The 18,370-nt window shown below is 34.8% G+C and overlaps 1 protein-coding gene across 2 annotated transcripts in view; it reads right to left on the reverse strand.

Annotated features, from left to right (window-relative positions):
• The window catches only part of KHDRBS2 (KH RNA binding domain containing, signal transduction associated 2), a 721,722-nt gene that overhangs the window by 479,317 nt on the left and 224,035 nt on the right, over nucleotides 1–18,370 (reverse strand). For both annotated transcript variants that reach the window (XM_032650315.1, XM_032650316.1), the window contains exon 3: nucleotides 8,540–8,656. In XM_032650315.1, the coding sequence (XP_032506206.1) occupies nucleotides 8,540–8,656 (117 nt within the window). The remainder of the gene's footprint in view (nucleotides 1–8,539; nucleotides 8,657–18,370) is intronic.

An 18,370-nucleotide genomic window follows, 5' to 3' on the forward strand; every position in this document is an offset into this window, starting at 1 on the left:
AGCATCACTGATAAAATGCCAGAGCACTTGCTTTATCAGGTTGTAATAAAATTAAGAAGGCTTACAGAGAAATTAGAATTACCTACCCAATTAACTATATCTGGTTTTATTAAACCAGATATTCAAAAGTGCAAAGACCTTAAACCAGCTTTATGACTAGCCTAATACTTTTTAACTAGAACATTCTGTTTTTGTGTCTGGTCCCTCATAAAATGCCCTACCAAGAAGAAATCACTAAATTCGCTTTCTTAGAAGCCTTTTCCTTTACTGGCAACTTTGAGATAAAACACTAATATGCTTGAACAAATTCAAAATAAATTGCAAGTAAAAGCAAACAAAACAAAGAAAAAGAAAAAAAACAGGCGAAAAACCAAATAAACAAACCCACACAAAAACTCAGGCGAAAAACCAAACAAAAAAACCCACACAAAAACTCAGAAATTACCAAAGTCTGTAATAATTGACACGAGAGGACAGTAGAAACACAACAAGAGAACAAATCTAGTATTTGGAAAATGGCTAACAAAGTTGAAAATCATTTAATTTTATAAATAAAGTAGTACAAATGTGTTGCAGTTATCTAGTGTTGCATAACTAACCATTTTATTTTTGTGCATGGATTCTGTGGGTGAGGGATTTAGACAGAGCACAATAGGGATAACTTGTATCTGCTTCCAGATTCTGGGGCTGCAGACAGGAGGACTTGGGCCGCAGTGACCGCTGCCGTCATCTGTTGGGCGCCTTATGTGCACCTCCAGGGCCTGGACCACGATGAGGCAAAGGCTGAGCTCCTCTGGGACTTCCCATTGGCACCTGCAAGGCAGACTCAGGATTGTCAGCATCCTCACCAGGCAGCTTAGAGCTCCAAGAGGGGGTGTTCTTGCAAATGAGGCAGGGGGAGCACTGAATCCCCTTCCGCTCAGAAATCTGGATACAGCCCCTCCTCTGCAGTTACAAGCAGGTCACTAAAACACCCAGACTCAAGGGGAAGAGAATTAGACCCTATGCTTCTCTCTCTAAAAGCATTGTCAAAGATTTTGCAGCCATCTTTAGAACAGCCACAGAACATGGAATTTTAAATATTCCCTTTCTATATGGAGTAAATCTCATTTGAATTTTGATTGTAATATTTCGAGGTGGAGAGTACAGCTCAAGATAAAATGATAGGCCTTCCTCAGTAGTAGAAAAGATACATATCATTATAATTCTGGTTTATAAAATGTGAAATGTCTAGAAATTTCTCTGTCTTCTTTTTTTAATAGCTTAATATATTTTTAAAAATCCTACAGTATGGTGTGAGAAATTTTGATTCTGTGATTCCCTCATTCCACTCCTCGTGGGAAGCAAGTGTTGTCCCAATAACAAGTGACGAGTGACAATGGAGGGAAAATGACAGCACTAGTAACATTAAAAATGTATAATCCTTGGTTTATGGCTGAGACATTAGGTCCTTGAAAGTTTTCAAATAACAGGTCTTAACTACAAAAATTATAAAATAAATCTATAAATTGGTCTAGTTGTAAATAAAGTTAGCCTAGATGAAATTAACAATTCAAAATAATATATAACTTTGATTCACAATACATAAAACATCACCACATCAGGCTCTGTCATTCCAGGGTGGACAAAGAATGTCACCTGCCATATCAGTAAACAAAGGATGTGCGTCCATCAAGCCATCAGCCACTGCAGCCGCCCCTGACTGTGCATCCTGAGGGGACTCAGGATGGAAAAAACAGAATATTGGCCCTAGATAGTTAAGGTGCATGTCAAAGGAATAATTTCATTGAGCCCAGACTCTTGTATCTTTCCATACATAGGCGACTGATAAATTCATTAACTTAAGAGGTCTGGTTTTACTTTAGTTAACAGTAATCTTTTGATGTTCCAACTACCTGGTTTTTGTTGCAAAAACCCTCATATAGCCTGGCTCCTCCCTTACCTCTTCAGAATGGTCCCTCAGAGATGTCTGAAAGGCTGACTCCCGGGCTTAAGTCCTCAGTTTGTCCACTGAATAAAACATAATTCTCAACTTTGGGGTTGTGCAATCATTTTTCAGTCAATACTAGCTTACGAAGAATTGAACCTGGACAGATCTATGGCGTTTTTTTTCATTCCAAGGTCAAAGCACAGTACAGTGAATAACAGACTATTTATATATAAGAGAGTTGAAGATGTTAATATGAAAATATTATTTCTCACTAACATCATGATACAGTTCACTCTTCAACTCAAATCTAACTATTTTAATTGTTTGGTCACTTGGAATCCAAAATAGGTTGAAATAACCTTGTATTGGTTACCACTGAAACACAAGTTTCATTGCGTCTCACAAAATAGGTATTTGTAATGAAATGTTCTTTCTCACATATGTTACTGTGCAGGGGAGGCTTTTAGTCTGGTTCTCCAACTTCTCAGAATTCAGATCAGAGAAACAGAAGAATGCAGAGAATAAATAAAAAATAAAATTGCACCTATCTATAACTTATGATACGTTCCTTGTCCTTCACACACTCAAGTGATATTTAAGCAAAGTATGCATATTCCTCCATCTCTGTTCAGAAGCCAAGATGGGCTAGGCATTCTTTTCTGCAGAAAGGAGGCTGAGAAAGAAATGTTGTTGATTTACTGTTCAGTTTATTAGGGGCAGAGCTAAAATTAAAATCAGAGTGTCCAGACTCTTGATTTTGTGGGATTACAAACTGCTTTGTTGTTGGGGATATTACCAAGTTGAAAGAGGAGTTTACAGTCCCAGCCTGGCTGACAAACAGTGAGCATGGTGTCACCCCTGTACTGTAGGATTTGAGGTTTGATGTGAGGCTCAGCCCAGAAGCCAAACAAGGGAAGGACACTGGGCCCAGTGTTCGCACCCACATTGCCCACCAGGCAAGCAGTACTACTTTGAAGGTTTTAGTTGATTTTATTGTTGATGAAAATCAATCTTGCCGTGAAATCCAAAAGGATTTACTAAAGTAGCCATCACCAAATACAGAAGATAGAGTATAAAATAGAAACTGCTCATGGTATTAGCACATCAAAGAGAGAAAGGCTTGCCTTCAGAATGATCACACATTTTCAAATAAAACTCTACCAAACAGCACTTCACTTTAAAAATATGTTTTAAGACCACATGTTTTAAGACCACACCCGGTAATTTCAAAAAAGCTTATTAATAAAAATGCCAAAATATCTTTCATTACAATGAAATTTATTGGCAACCTGGTCATTTGTGATTTCCAATTAAGGACACTGAATACCTATGCAAGAAATTTGCTTTCCTCCTGTTACCTCACTTACCTGCATGTGTTCAGGCTTTGATTTTCCCTAACCTCTCCTAACCGTTTTTCTTGGTGATAACATGTTTGTTTCTCACTCTTTTCAAAGATAAGCGTTTAGAACCACTGCCTCCTCTGTTCTCCCTCATCAATTTCTACCATCAGTATCACTAAAAATAGCAGCACTCTATCCAAAGCGCCACGGTTCCCCTCAAGATTTCACAGAAGCAACTGCTGGTGAGGCCGGCAGCTCCGTGGTTACTGAGAACAGGCCATATGCTGCTTGGAGGACTCAGACTTCAAAGAAATTTCTGAACTGCCAGTTAACTTCCTGAGGTATTTTGAAATATTGCAAACACACTGTATATTTTTACTTTCTAGATTACTCTGAGAATATCTTTTATCATCACTATTGAAAAGTTAGCTTCTATTCAAGAATTCCTGGATTTTTTTTTTTAATTTATAATGTGAGTTGACATATTCTGGGATCTGACCAGTATGGGAATGAAATATAAGGTAGGGTTTTGCTACTGGATATTACTGCATTTTGTTTTGTTTTGGTTTTTGTTTCCTTCCTCTGCTTATAGGGTTATTGGCTAGGTGAACTAAACTAAAATGAGTGTTTCTCTGCCAGAGTCAAAAACAAAATAACACACAAAAAAACCATTAAACTTGTTAGAACATTCTTACTACACTAGACCACAAGAACTGTTTTCCATATCATTCTTTCCACCTACTAATTCAAAGATTTATACTTTCTTAAGGTTTTTTATTTTTTATTTTTTTAAGGAAGTGTTAGATCAGGATGTTTAATTTAATTAAAATTTCTGTTAGGGCTTGAGTCATGTCTAATATTATCTTCTATGAAGCCTGATATTTCACATGTAATTGAGCATGCAACAGAGATGGAAGAAATATTCTTGCATAGTTATTTTGTCCTGACTTAGATAACTATTCAAATATCTCCTTGTATCATAAAGAAAAACTCAAGTTTAAGACATACATTGTGTAGCACCTTAACAGCATAACCAATACAGAAAAACAATCTGCATTATTTCCTAGAAAATTGAGGCAAGCTAGTCACTGCAAACAAGGCTATTAAACAAACACATTTGTCTACAAAGGCAGGTGCCTGACGCTGGGCCTGAGGAGCAGGCTGTGGGCTCAGGCTTTGCTGGTGGGCACAGAAGGGGCACCTAGTGATGCTTCAGGCATTTATTTATTTTTTCATTCAATAGAATGTGAAAAACAGGCTTGCAGTTTTGTGTTGATTTCCTTAATGCCTGCTGATATAAACTTTAAATAAACACAACTAAACTTTGTAGGCTTGAGCTACCAAGTATCACTCAATTGAATATGTGCTGTTTTTCATTTCCTATTTCTATGAGATTTGCTTTTGAACAAACACAAGACAAAAAGAGAAGGTATCCTTAAATCTTGAGACTCCATGGCTCATAGCGTATACACTGGGGCCCTAAAAGTCAGCAAAGGTATCTCTCTTATTCTTTCAATCTCTCTCTCTCTCTTTCTCTGTATATGTGTTTATATTGTACTTCATATATAGGTAAGTATATAAATGCCAAACATGTAGGTAAATAAATAATACATATATATTTCATTCATATATATATATATATATATATATATATACACCTCTGTGTATAAATATATACATACATTTATATATTTGTATGTGTGTGTTTGGACAACTATATTTCAATGCCTATTAGACATTCACATAGACATGTTGAGTGTGTAGTTAAACACATGAATCTAGAACCTGCAGGAGAGACTGGAAGCTGGATGTACACAGATGGAATGAAATCATGAAGGGAAGAAAGAAGTCTGAAGACCAAGTCCTAGGCTTGGAGGTCTGGAAGAAGAAGAGGATCCAGTCACAAGAACTGAGGAGGAGACAATGAAGAATGAATGAGAGTGGACGTGCACTGTTGGTGGGAATGTAAATTGGTGCAGCTACTGTGGAAAACAGTATGGTGTTTCTTCAAAACATTAAAAATAGAACTATCATATGATGCAGGAATTCCACTCCTGGGTATTTTTCCAAAGAAAACAAAAACACTAATTCAAAAATATACATGTACCCTAATGTTCATAGCAGCATTATTGAGCAACAGCTAAGATATGGGAAGCAACCTAAGTGCTCATCAATAGATGAATAGATAAAGATGTGGTATGTAGATATAGATATATAGTGTAATATTACTCAGCTATTAAAAAAATGAAATCTTGCCATTTGTAACAACATGGATGGACCTAGAGGGTATTATGCTAAGTGAAATAGACAGAGATAGACAAATACCATATGATTTCACTTACATACGGAATCTAAAAATCAAAACAAATGAACAAACATAACAAACAGAAACAGAGTCATAGATACAGAGAACAAAGAGGCAGTTGCCAGAGAGCAGGGAGGGGAGAGTGGAGAGAAATAGGTGAGGAAGATTAAGAAGCACAAACTTCCAGTTATAAAATAAATGAGTCACAGGTATGAAATGTACAGTGTGGGGAATATAGTCAATAATTATGTCATATCTTTTTGTGGTGACAGATGATAACTTATTGTTGTGATCATTTTGAAATGTATAGAAATATGGAATTTCTATGTTGTGTCCCAGGAACTAACAGTGTTTCAGGTCAATTATACTTCAAAAACAAACAAAACAAACACCTAGAAAAAGAGATCAGATTTGTGGTTACCAGAGGCATGGGGTTGGGGGAGGGAGAACTGTAGGAAGGTGGTCATAGGTACAGACTCCCAGTTGTAAGACAAATAAGTACTCAGGATGAAATGTTCAACATAATGACTGTAGATAATAACACTGCTGTATGATACATAGGAATGTGAAGAGCATTAATCCTAAGAGTTCTCACCACAAGGAAAAAATAATTTTTCTTTATTTTATATATATGATATGATGAATGCTCACTTAAATTATTGTGATCATTATTTCATGATGTATGTAAGTCAAATCATTATCCTGTACACCTTAAACTTATACAGTCCTGTATGTCAATTGTATCTCAATAAAACTGCAAGGGGAAAAAAAAGGCAAGATTAGGAGATTTTAAAAAGAAGTGATACAATTAGCCAATAAATGCATGCAACAGTCAACGTTATTAATAAATTAAAATTTTAAATTTAAAAAAAGGATGGATGAGAGCAACTGATTGCAAATAACATTCTCGAAGAATTTTGCTATGAAGGTCAGCAAAGAAATTGGGTGGTAGCTAAATGGAAATAAGTATGGTTATAAACAAAAATATGGCTACAGTTGCCAGGATAGTTATAAAGACACAGATTCTCCTTCAGAGCCATCACACTTGCATTCTCTCTCATTCTGATTTTTCTTGGGTTGGTTCCTTCTCATAATCCAGTACTCTACTTAATCATCATACCAAACTACTACTCCCATCATTAACCTCTTTGCCCTTCCTCTGTTTTATTTTAATCCATAACAATTATCAATGCCTGAAAGTAGAAAATTTATTTATTCACTTATTGTCTATCTCTCCCACTGGAATGCAAACTCCAGGAGGAAATTTTTTTCTCACATTTATTACTGTGAACTAGAACTGCAATGACACATAGTGTGACACATAATGTATTATTTGTAAATAATTACAAATATTTCTGTAATTAATACAGGAATATATGCCTGTGTCACTCTATAAATACACACAGACACATATATACACTTCCACTGCAGAATCAGATGAGTTTTACTTATTTGCTAGAAATATAAAATCACATAAAATATTCCTTTCTGTTCAGGTCACGTGGCAGAGAAGCAAAATAGTAGCACAGCAATAAAAGTTTTACCTAGGATTTATTTTTATCAAGTGTTTACTAAGGTAAATTTTTTCACACCCATGTCTGTGGTTTTATTTCAGCCATGTTGTCCTTAGCAGTTAAAGTCTTATCTACATTCTATAAAGCATATTTTATAGTGGAATACATTATTATTGATGTTGTTGCTATTAAATGTTTTCATTTTCTTTCATGTTTTAAAGGAGCAATGAAAATACTCAAAGCAGAAACAAACATGATGGATCATCCAAAAAGTAATTAATATAGAAACAGGACTTTGTAATGGGTAGTATCAGTAAATTAAACCTAATGGAAACTTAATAGAACCAAATTTTTTCTTGCTAGATTTTCAAATACTTATGCTGGTACCTAACATGCTCACAGGAAAGAAATAAACCAGTCAGTATGAAGAGGAAAAAATGTCCAAATACATGGGAATGAAAAATATACACCTATTTGCTTTAAAAAAATATGGAGAGACTACACTTGACTCTGGGTATGCAAAGCTGACTAGGATATTTCTCTGGCCCATGGAAGCTAACAGTTTAATGGGAGAAACAGAAAATTTCAATAAAATATGTTTTATGGTTAAGGAAGGAGACCCTGCCTAATCTAAATCTTAAAGAATGTGTGAGAAAAAAAAAAAAAAGAAAGTGTGAGAGAATAAAAGCATGAAAAATGAAGTTTCTGTTGTAAGACTTTGAGATATCTGGAGAACATATAACAAAAAAAAATTAAAGAATATATGAAAATACAGACATACTTTTTGAATAAATCTCTATAAATAGTTATTTTAACACTGAACACTAACACAGAGAAAACTGCTATCACTTTATAAAATGGGAAAATGATGTAGTTCAGATGCAAAATAAATCACTTCAAATATCCAAGTTGATAATAGTTTTTAGCTTATTTTTCTTTGGGGATCAAGTGAGTTGTTTAATATCACTGAAGCATTTCAAAAAATAAGTGAAATTCTCTTAGATTTGCAGACAACTATTTGAAATTGCTTCAGGTAAGAGGATCTGAGTGAAATAGAGCAGAGAGATAAAATGAGGGAATGATATAGTGGATGGGATCCGGTGATACAGCTGAAGAAAGAACAGGGATCCAGTCAGGGAATTAAAGAAAATGAGCACACACATATAGAAACATCCTATAGAGGACACAGAAAAAAATGAAAAGATTTGACAGCAACCTACACAGAGGACTAAAAAGAATAAAAGTACAGAATTACATGTTTTGGGAGAAAAAGACCAGTAATTGATTTTTTATGAAAATAGAGGAGACATCAGAAAGTGCAACAGAGTAATACCAAAGGGTAAAATTCATGGGAAATAATTGGAGGACAGCTCATATGTGCTTGTAAATGTGACCATCCTGTTACAGGTAACTCCCTGTGTATGTTAAGTATCAAATTCAAAGTTCATACCTTTGCTTTATCTCTCATTGATCCTTTGCCCAGGATAGACATTTTAGCACCTGTTTCTTCCTGTAGCCTCTTCAAGGAGTTTCCTCTTGGTCCAAGCAATTTCCCCACAAAATTGAACTAGGAAACAAAATCAATAGAATGTCTGTTTTAAACAGAGAAAAGTAATAATTTACATCAAGCAAAACTGATGGGTTATGGGGTTTTCAATCTTTACCATGGAGAAGAGAGTTATGCCATTCACATATCCAAAGACACAGACACAGACACACACACACACACACACACACACACACACACACACAGAAAACCATCTCAGACCTCCGAGATCAGATCCACTTTTAAAAAGACACTTCTTTCCAAAGGAATGCCAAAGTCAGTAATATTTTGAAAATATCATTTACTCATATAATCATATAGATAAATAAATTACTCAAGAATGAAATTAGTGAGAAGCACTAGGGTTTACAAAATTTTTAAAGGCTTTTTCTCTCCAATCAGATTATTGAAATAAAAAACAATTTTAACATGTCTATGCACATTCAAAATTGTAAAAGTAAATATTTTTAATTTTTTAAAGTAAAATTTAATATTTATGTTTGATAAGTATTGTCTATGCCTATAACATTCCATTCCAAATTTAATGATTGGAAATAAAGAGATTCAACTGTTCTTCGATCTTACCTTCTCTATGTTAAAGAGTTGTTCTAAGGATCAGCAAATAAAAGATGTGAACACATATAGAAAAGTTTAAAATGCTAGATAGAGTATATATAAAAAACCATTTGCCTAAATGGAAAATTCTGGGAGTGGGGGGATCTATCTAATTTATTTAATAATCCTAAAATATGGTTAAAAACAAGGGAACTAAAAGCAGTTATCAGAGTATGTTGCCAGCTACTAAAGGCACAGCACCACACCAAATGACTCAGGCAATCACTCACTCATTAATTTTAAAAATACAAAAGGCTTAAATTGCACTAAAAACTATGTTGGGCACATGAAACAGAGAAAAATAAAATTAGGTAACTGTCTTCTAAATCAGAGTTATTCTATTTTTTAAACCTGTGATCCCAGTGTAAGAAATAAACCACATTTAATGGTAAAAGATTAAAAGTTTTTCCCCTAAATCCAGGATAAAGTCAAGATACCTGTTCTTACCACAGCTATTTAGTGCTGTACTGGAGTGTGGATTGCCATATCTATAGGCAAGTAAGGTAAACAGAACAATATAAAGTTCAGAAAGACCATGCTTAGATGGTCAAACTGATTTTCAACAAAAGTGCCACATACATAATAAAGGCCATATATGACAAACCCACACCTAATAACATTATATTTAAAAGTGAAAAGCTGAAATTATTCCCTCTAAGATCAGGACGCCCACTCTCACCATTTTTATTCAACCTAGTTTTGGAAGTCCCAGCCACAGCAACCAGAGAAGAAAAGGAAATAGAAAGAATCCAAATTGGAAAGGAAAAAGTAAAACTGTCACTGTTTCCAGATGACATGATACTATACATAGAAAATCTTAAAGATGCCACCAGAAAACTACTAGAGCTCATCAATGAATTCTGTAAAGTTAAAGGATAACAAAATTAATATACAGAAATCTTTGCATTTCTATACACTAAGAATGAAATATCAGAAAGAGAAATTAAGGGAACAATCCCATTTACCATTGCATTCTTCCTCGTTCAGTCTTGGGAGATTGTACACAACTCTGTTGTGGTTTAAGCCACTAAGTTTGTGGTAATTGTTACAGCAACAGTAGAAAACTAATATACTAAGGAAAGAAGGAACTGTCTAATGTAGAGCATAACAGCCTCTCCATAATAAGAACAGTGAAATTGCTTTGTACACCATAGCAAAAAAATAAACAGATGGATTATAGACTTATGTCTGAAAGGCAAATTTTAGAATTTCCTCATAGGAGAAATTATAAGGAAATAATGTCTAAGAGTTCTAAAACAAGATGTAAAAATATGCTAGGAGTAGAATAAAAGCCTGATTAAATTAAGAATATCTGTTTATTAAAATATACCATAAGAAAGGCAAAAAATATAAGTCACAAATTTGGAGACTATTTACATTATATGTTAACAATAAATCATTAGTTTACAATCCCAAGTATAAAACTGTAAGGAAAAGACAAACAAAAGATAATAGGTATAATCATGAAGAAGGAAGAGAATGGCCAAAGAAAAAGTGAGAATATTCAACCTTATTAACAGTTAAACAAAAATCAAATTAAGACCACAGTGAGATCCCATTTCACACACACTATTGTGGTAGAAATAAGGAGTCAGAAACCAAACACTGACCAGAATGTGGAGCCACAGAGACTCATATACACTGCTTGTAGGACTGTGAGTAAGTACAACCCTGCTGGCATCGTCCTGTAAATGCGTTTAACCCATGCCTTACATACCCATTCCCAGGTATATTCTCTAGAGAAATCTTAGCATGTGTACAAGAATGTTCAAAGTCTCAAGGCTTGTAGGAACAAAAATAACTGGGGAAAATCATCAATTCAGTGGTGGTGTGCCCTCACCTGGACACCACACTAACATGTGTCCACACCTCAGACACGTGCACAGGACTCCTTACGATGTGCTTCCTTTGGTGCTGGATTCTGCCAGTGACAGAAGGTTGCATGAGATTTAGAAGGTGAACATGAACGGCAGTCCATTACTCCTGGCAAATCACGGTGGTCAGACACGGCTGCTTACTGACCTCCACATGAGTCCTACTCTGTTGATATGGCAGCCCCACAGACCACTCCACAGGCCCAGTCCCAGGGCCTTGCAGGTGTGTGGCTCAGATCTTCATGTCCCCTGGTGGCAGCCTTCCTAATGTCCCTTCCCCCGTCTTCCAAGAGTCATGTCAGTCCTGAATTACATATTATAACTATTATGTAGAGAGTGGATTCTATTTTCCCATCAGAATCATGACTGATACAAATGAGTAAGTACATTGTCACATACCCATAGTGGAATATTTACAGCAGTGAACATAAATTACCCATAACTATATGAAATCTCATGAACAAATTCTAGGAATAAAACTTTGAGTGAAAAATTCAAGCTCTAGACATATGACACTGTTTTTATAAAACTCAACAAAGTTCAATATTTTTTAAATTATGAATATATGCATGAGTAGTACATCCAATTTTTAAATAACAGGTATAATAATAAACACAAAATTCAAGATCTTAGTAACCTGGGAATGGAATGGATAGTAGGGAATGTGATCAAAGGGAAACAAACAGGTCATGTCAAAGCAATAGGTAATATTTTAGACTGTTACTTAGAGGTTCATGAGTGTTCATTTTATTTTTTCACACTCTACTCGAAAATTATACATATACTTTGAATCGCTTGACTATTGTATAACTTTTAAAAGAAATCAAATAGAGCAATCCAGCTGAGTAAAATTTGATTGGACTTCTAGTACTCTGTACATAACCTTTTTGTCCCTTTGCAGGTAGTAGTAAAGCTTTAAATTCAAAAATACCAAAGCACTCAAAGTGATGTCTCCATTGGGGTGCTTATGACTCTGAGAGGAAGAGGTAGCATTTCAGGCAGTCTTGGCTGGAGACAGGTTATTGACAAAATATATACATAGTCCCAACTCTCAGAAGTTTGTCCTCTGCCTTGATTATTGTGACACATTTTTCAACATCTATTTTAATACAGTAGCTTTACTTTTAACCAATGTCCAATTTGAAACCAAATTGTGCTGAAGCTGTAAGAGAGACATCACCTTTAATTCTTTCACAAACTCTACTTTTTGGAATAGAATACAAACATCCAACAGAACGAATATGTTGTATAATCAGAGACTTAATTTCACAAATTAACAGAAAATATGTTTCTTGATTAACATTAATTATGTAACTTTTTAAAGCAATCAGTCCTTCTTTTAATGTGTTTTTATAATTTATAAATGTGCAATCTACCATTTGCTTTTAGCAAAAAGTATTTTATTTTTTTAATCATAGTTGAAATTTCCTGAAGTGATTTCATCTCTTCCCTAATATCTGGAGTTTTTAGAGCCAACACTGGGGAATGGCTCAGAGGACTTTTTTTTAATACACAACTATTATTTGGATCAGTAAAAGTGCCCCAACATCAGTGAATATGTAGAGCACAATTCTTACGAGCGTGGTTCTGAAGCCCGATTTCGTGGGTTTGTAAATTCACTAGCTGTACCAATTTGGCTATATTGCTTACATTCCCCTAATCTTCATTTTTCTTATCTGTAAATAGAGATAATAAAAATAATAATACATGCACAATAAGAGCTCGACAAATATAGGCTGTTATTATTACATTATTATTGTTTCAGTAGATTGTAATTGTACCTGACACCTCTAGTGAAGTTTGACTTTGGTAATCCTTAATTCTTTTATTATTTTTACATTGTTAATATTTTATTTTTTGTATTTATTATGTATTATATTGTTATAACTATTAATCTCTATTACTTGCTACAATTAACCTTTTTTGAAGGTTCACCATGTACCAAGCACACTCTGCTGAGTCCCCCACGTGGATGAGCTCATAGCGCACGCGTGTGGGGTGGCAAGAAGGGGCTACCTGTACCACAACCAGGGCGCCTCCCTCCAAACTCCCACAAAGAAGACTGCCAGCCCACCTCTCTCCCTCTTCCTCGCTCAAGTGGACTTGTTTTCAGGAAAGCCTGGACACCATTTCTGTTCGAGATTTTAACACATCAGAAGTAATCGTGAAACTGATCACATATTTTTGAACTTGTGCTTAGGTTTTGGAAATTTATTTTTAGATTAGTTCTGAAAATATCCAGTAGAAAAGTTGTGTTCTGACAAGACATTGTCATTCCTCTGCTTTCAGTCTATGTGCAGTCCCCCTTCAAACAAAGCCAAGTGACATAATCATGACAGGTGAATGGTCAGTTCGCTGACAACGGTTGGTCCTAACCTTTTCGTTAGAGCAAATCTCTTTTGTACACAGAAAATAACTCCAGAGCTACACAACAGTGCCTTCAATATTTAGCCGCAATTTGGTAACTTGGGAATCTCTATAGAGTCTTAAGACTCAATAGAGTGAACACTCAATAGAGTGTTTTCAGTATGTTAAATATCTTCAAATAATTTCAAAGTATTTTATCCACATGTGCTTTAAGAAAATTAAATTTGTGCATGTAATATTCATTTATGATTAATGTTGAAGTCATTAAGCTGTTGTTTTGTAATAATTTTATATTCAAAAATTCTTCTGAGCATTTTAATCAGATTTTTAATTTTTTTCCAAAAGCAAAAATTTAAACTGTGTCAAGTAAAATTAATAGAAAGAACATATTTCAGTGAATTTGTAAAGTGACAAAACATAATTTGGGGCAAAGTAAGTGTTTATCATAAAACGAGAGACACTTTAAGAAAAAATATTTTAGAAACATTTTTAACAGAGTGAATCCAAGAACATTTTAAATCAGGTGAATATAAATTTAATAATATTGGGCATACGTATTTCAAAATTTACCAATTCAACCAGGATACCCTAGAATGTCTTATCTATAGACTCCCATTTGCTCTTTCCTTATTATTAATATATTTCCTCATGATTAATAATATCTGACGAATACTTGGATGAAATAAACCTGTTCACAAGTGGCAGTTTTCTAGTCACCTGTTTATAAACTAACTCCAGCAACTCCATTCCTTCTCTACTAGGAGAGGTGCTGCACCTCATCTAGTTTTCCCCTTTGTGGGCACCATGTCTATACCTGCTTTGTGCCAAAGGGCAGTGCTGACCATCTGGCCACTTGTGAAGAGTCTCCTGATGCCACCCCTGCTCCTTCTTCTTCTTTCATAGGACACAGCTGGACTTGAATGCCTTCACCTCCTGATCCTCAAATTCCTCTTGTCCTCATCTGTTCACACCTGAACACTATTTTTATCTCCATCCTAATCCTGATTTGGGGATGAATCCCCTTCTTGACTGATAAGACTTCACAGAGCTTCTGTTCTGCGCTTTGGGAACTCAACATTAAATCAGTGTTTACTAGTCCATCCTTGTGCTTGCTGCTGTTAAAAAAAAGTAAAGCAATTGGGGCAGACTGCACAAAGAGAGACCACAGTTGCAGATCAAAAAATAGCCTTCTTGTATAAATAGACAGGAAAAGACAACATTTCAGGTATTCACCACAGCAATCCACAAAGAACATTAGTAATCAAGTGAATAGAGATTTATTCAATCATAAAAATATCAAGCTATGTCTGTAGAATTAAATAACACCATTTGGAATTTACATAGGGCTCTATCAAAGAAAACTACTTTCAATTTAACAAAATAGACAATGATGAGTATTCAAGAACATAGGGAAGAAAAATAAGAATGTTTTATAGAAGTGGTGAGAGTGGGCATCCTTGTCTTGTTCCAGATTTTAGCGGAAAGGCTTTCAACTTTTCACCATTATTATATTGGCTGTGGGTTTGTCATAAATAGTTTTTACTATTTTGAGATATGTTCCCTCTATCCCCACTTCGGTAAGAGTTTTTGTCATGAATGGATGTTGAATTCTGTCAAATGTTTTTCTGCATCTATTGAGATGATCATGTGATTTTTGACTTTTCTTTTGTTAATGTGGTGTATCACATTGATTGATCTGCATGTGTTGAACTGTCCTTGTGAACTTGGGATGAATAACACTTGGTAGTGGTGTATGACTTTTTTTATGTGTTGTTGGATTTGGTTTGCTAATATTTTGTTGAGAATTTTTCCATCTATAGTCATCAAAGATATTGGCCTGTAATTTTCTTTTTTGGTGGTGTCTTTGTTTGTCTGGTTTTGGTATCAGCGTGATGGTGGCTTCATAGAATGTCCTTGGCAGTGTTCCCTCCTGTTCAACTTTCTGGAAGAGTTTGAGAAGGATCAGTATAAGTTCTTCTTTGTATGTTTGGTATAATTCAGCTGTGAAGCCATCTGGTCTTAGACTTCTGTTTGTAGGGATTTTTAAAATTACAGATTCTATTTCAGTTCTAGTGATTGTTCTGTTCAAATTATCTATTTTTCTTGATTCAGTTTTGTTGGGCTGTATGTTTCTGGAAACTTGTCCATTTCTTCTAGATTGTCAAATTTGTTGGCATATAATTGTTCATAGCATTCCCTTAGTTTTTTGTAATTCTGTGTTATCAGTTGTTATGTCTCCTTTTTCATTTCTTATTTTGTTTGTGTTCTCTCTCTTTTCTTCTTGGTGAGCTTGGCCAGAGTCTTGTCAATCTTATTTATTAGACAAGAAAAACAAATAAAAGGTATCCAAATTGGAAGGGAAGAGGTAAAATTGTCATTATATGAAATGGTATGATACTATATATAGAAAACCATAAAGAATCCACACAAAAACTACTAGAACTGATAAATGAATTCATCAAGGTAGCAGGATACAAGGTTAATATACAGAAATCAGTTGCATTTATTTACACTTACAATGAAATAGCAGAAAGGGAATGTAAAAAACAATACCTTTTAAAATTGCAACACAAAAAATAAAATAGTTAGGAATAAACCTCCCCAAGGAAGTGAAAGACTTATACACTGAGAACTAAAAAACATTAATAAAGGAAACTGAAGATGATTCAAAGAAATGAAAATATATGACATGCTCTTGGATTAGAAGAATTAATATTGTTAAAATGACCATACTACCCAAAGCTATCTACAGATTTAATATGATCCTTATCAAATTACCCATGACCTTTTTCACAAAACTAGAACAAATAATCCTAAAGTTCATATGGAACTATAAAAGACCCAGAATTGCTAAGGCAATCCTGAAGAGAAAGAACAAAGCAGGAGGCATAGCCATTACAGTCTTCAGGCAATACTACAAAGCTACAGTAATCAAAACAGTGTGGTATTGGCACAGAAACAGACATACAGATAAATGGAACAGAATAGAGATCCCAGAAATAAACCCACACACCTACAGTCAATTAATCTTTGACAAAGGAGGCAAGAATATGCAATGGGAAACAGTCTCTTCAGCAAGTGGTTTTGGGAAAGTTGGACAGCTGCATGTAAATCAATGACATTAGAACACGCCCTCTCACCATACACAAAAATAAACTCAAAATGGCTTAAAGACTCAAACATAAGACATAGCACCATAAAACTCTTAGAAGAGAACACAGGCATAACATTCTCTGACATAAATAGTACAAATGGTTTCTTAGATCAGCCTACCAAGGAAATAGAAATAAAACCAAAAATAAACTAATGGGACCTAATCAACTTACGAGATTCTGTAAAGCAAAAGAAACCATAAACAAAGTGAAAAGACAACCTAAAGAATGGGAGAAAATATTTGCAAATGATGCAACTGACAAAGGTTTAATTTCCAAAATATACAAACAGCTCATATGAGTAGACAACAAAAAAAAACAAACAACCCAATCAAAAAATGGGCAGAAGACCTAAAGAGACATTTCTCCAAAGAAGAAATACAGATGTCCAATAGGCACACAAAAAGATGCTCAACATCACTAATTATTAGAGAAATGCAAGTCAAAACTACAATGAGGTACCACATAACACCATTCAGAATGGCCATCGTTAAAAACTCTACAAACAGCAAATGCTGGAGAGGGTGTGGAGAAAAGATGACCCTCCTACACTGTTGGTGGGAATGTAAGTTGGTGCAGCCACTGTGGAAAACAGTATGGAGGTTCCTCAGAAAACTAAAAATAGAATTACCATATGATCCAGCAATCCCACTCCTGTGCAAATCCAGACAAAACTATAATTCAAAAAGATACATGCACCCCTATGTTCATAGCAGCACTATTCACAATAGCCAAGACATTTGGAAACAAACTAAGTATCCATCAACAGATGAACGGATAAAGAAGATGGGGTACATATGTAAAATGGAATACTACTCAGCCATAAAAAAGAAGGAAATAATGCCATTTGCAGCAGCATGGATGCAACTAGAGATTATCATACTAAGTGGAGTAAGTCAGAAAGAGAAAGACAAATACTATATGATATCACTTATATGTGGAATCTAAAATATGACACAAATAAACCTATTAATGAAACAGAATCAGAGACATAGAGAATAGACTGGTGGTTGCCAAGGGGGAGAGGGTGGGAGAGCGTAGGAGTGGGAGTTTGGGATTAGCAAATGCAAATTGGTATTATAGAATGGATAAACAATAAGGTCCTACTGTATAGCACAGGGAACTATATTCAAAATCCTGTGATAAACCATAACGGAAAGGAATATGAAAGAGAATATATATACATTCTCTTTCATATTCAATTACTCTTGCTTGTCATAAGATCAAACAATCCCATTTCAGACGGAAGTACTTGAATTTGAAGGAAGCATACACAGCTAGTGAAAAAGAATCCATCTATATCAACTATAAACATGTGGGTCCTTTAATATGTGTTGGTGGGGTTTACCTTGTGCTTAATCAGTATTTGTCTCAAGTTTCAAAATAACATGATGTATGTTAAAGTCACACCATAGTATACATAATGGTTTGGGTTTCATAGAAATGGCAAAAAAAAAAAAAACCTTGAGAACATGCTGATAAAAACTGAACATGAATTTTTAAAATGTAAACACACACAATTAATGTCCCATTAGTTCTGCTATAAATAATCCTTCAATATGTTTGAGCACTTGTATGTGCAAATCATAGTCTCCTTTCATAGGCAACTAAAGTACATTTGGTCATGTTTAAATGTTTTTCATCCTGTGTGGAGTGTCTGGAAATGTCTCCTGAGCCCATCTTTGCCACATTTATACAACTCTAAGCGCACCTTCCCCAAGCTCAAG

This window comes from Phocoena sinus, chromosome 11 (assembly GCF_008692025.1).
Source record: "Phocoena sinus isolate mPhoSin1 chromosome 11, mPhoSin1.pri, whole genome shotgun sequence".
Taxonomy (NCBI): Eukaryota; Metazoa; Chordata; class Mammalia; order Artiodactyla; family Phocoenidae; genus Phocoena; species Phocoena sinus.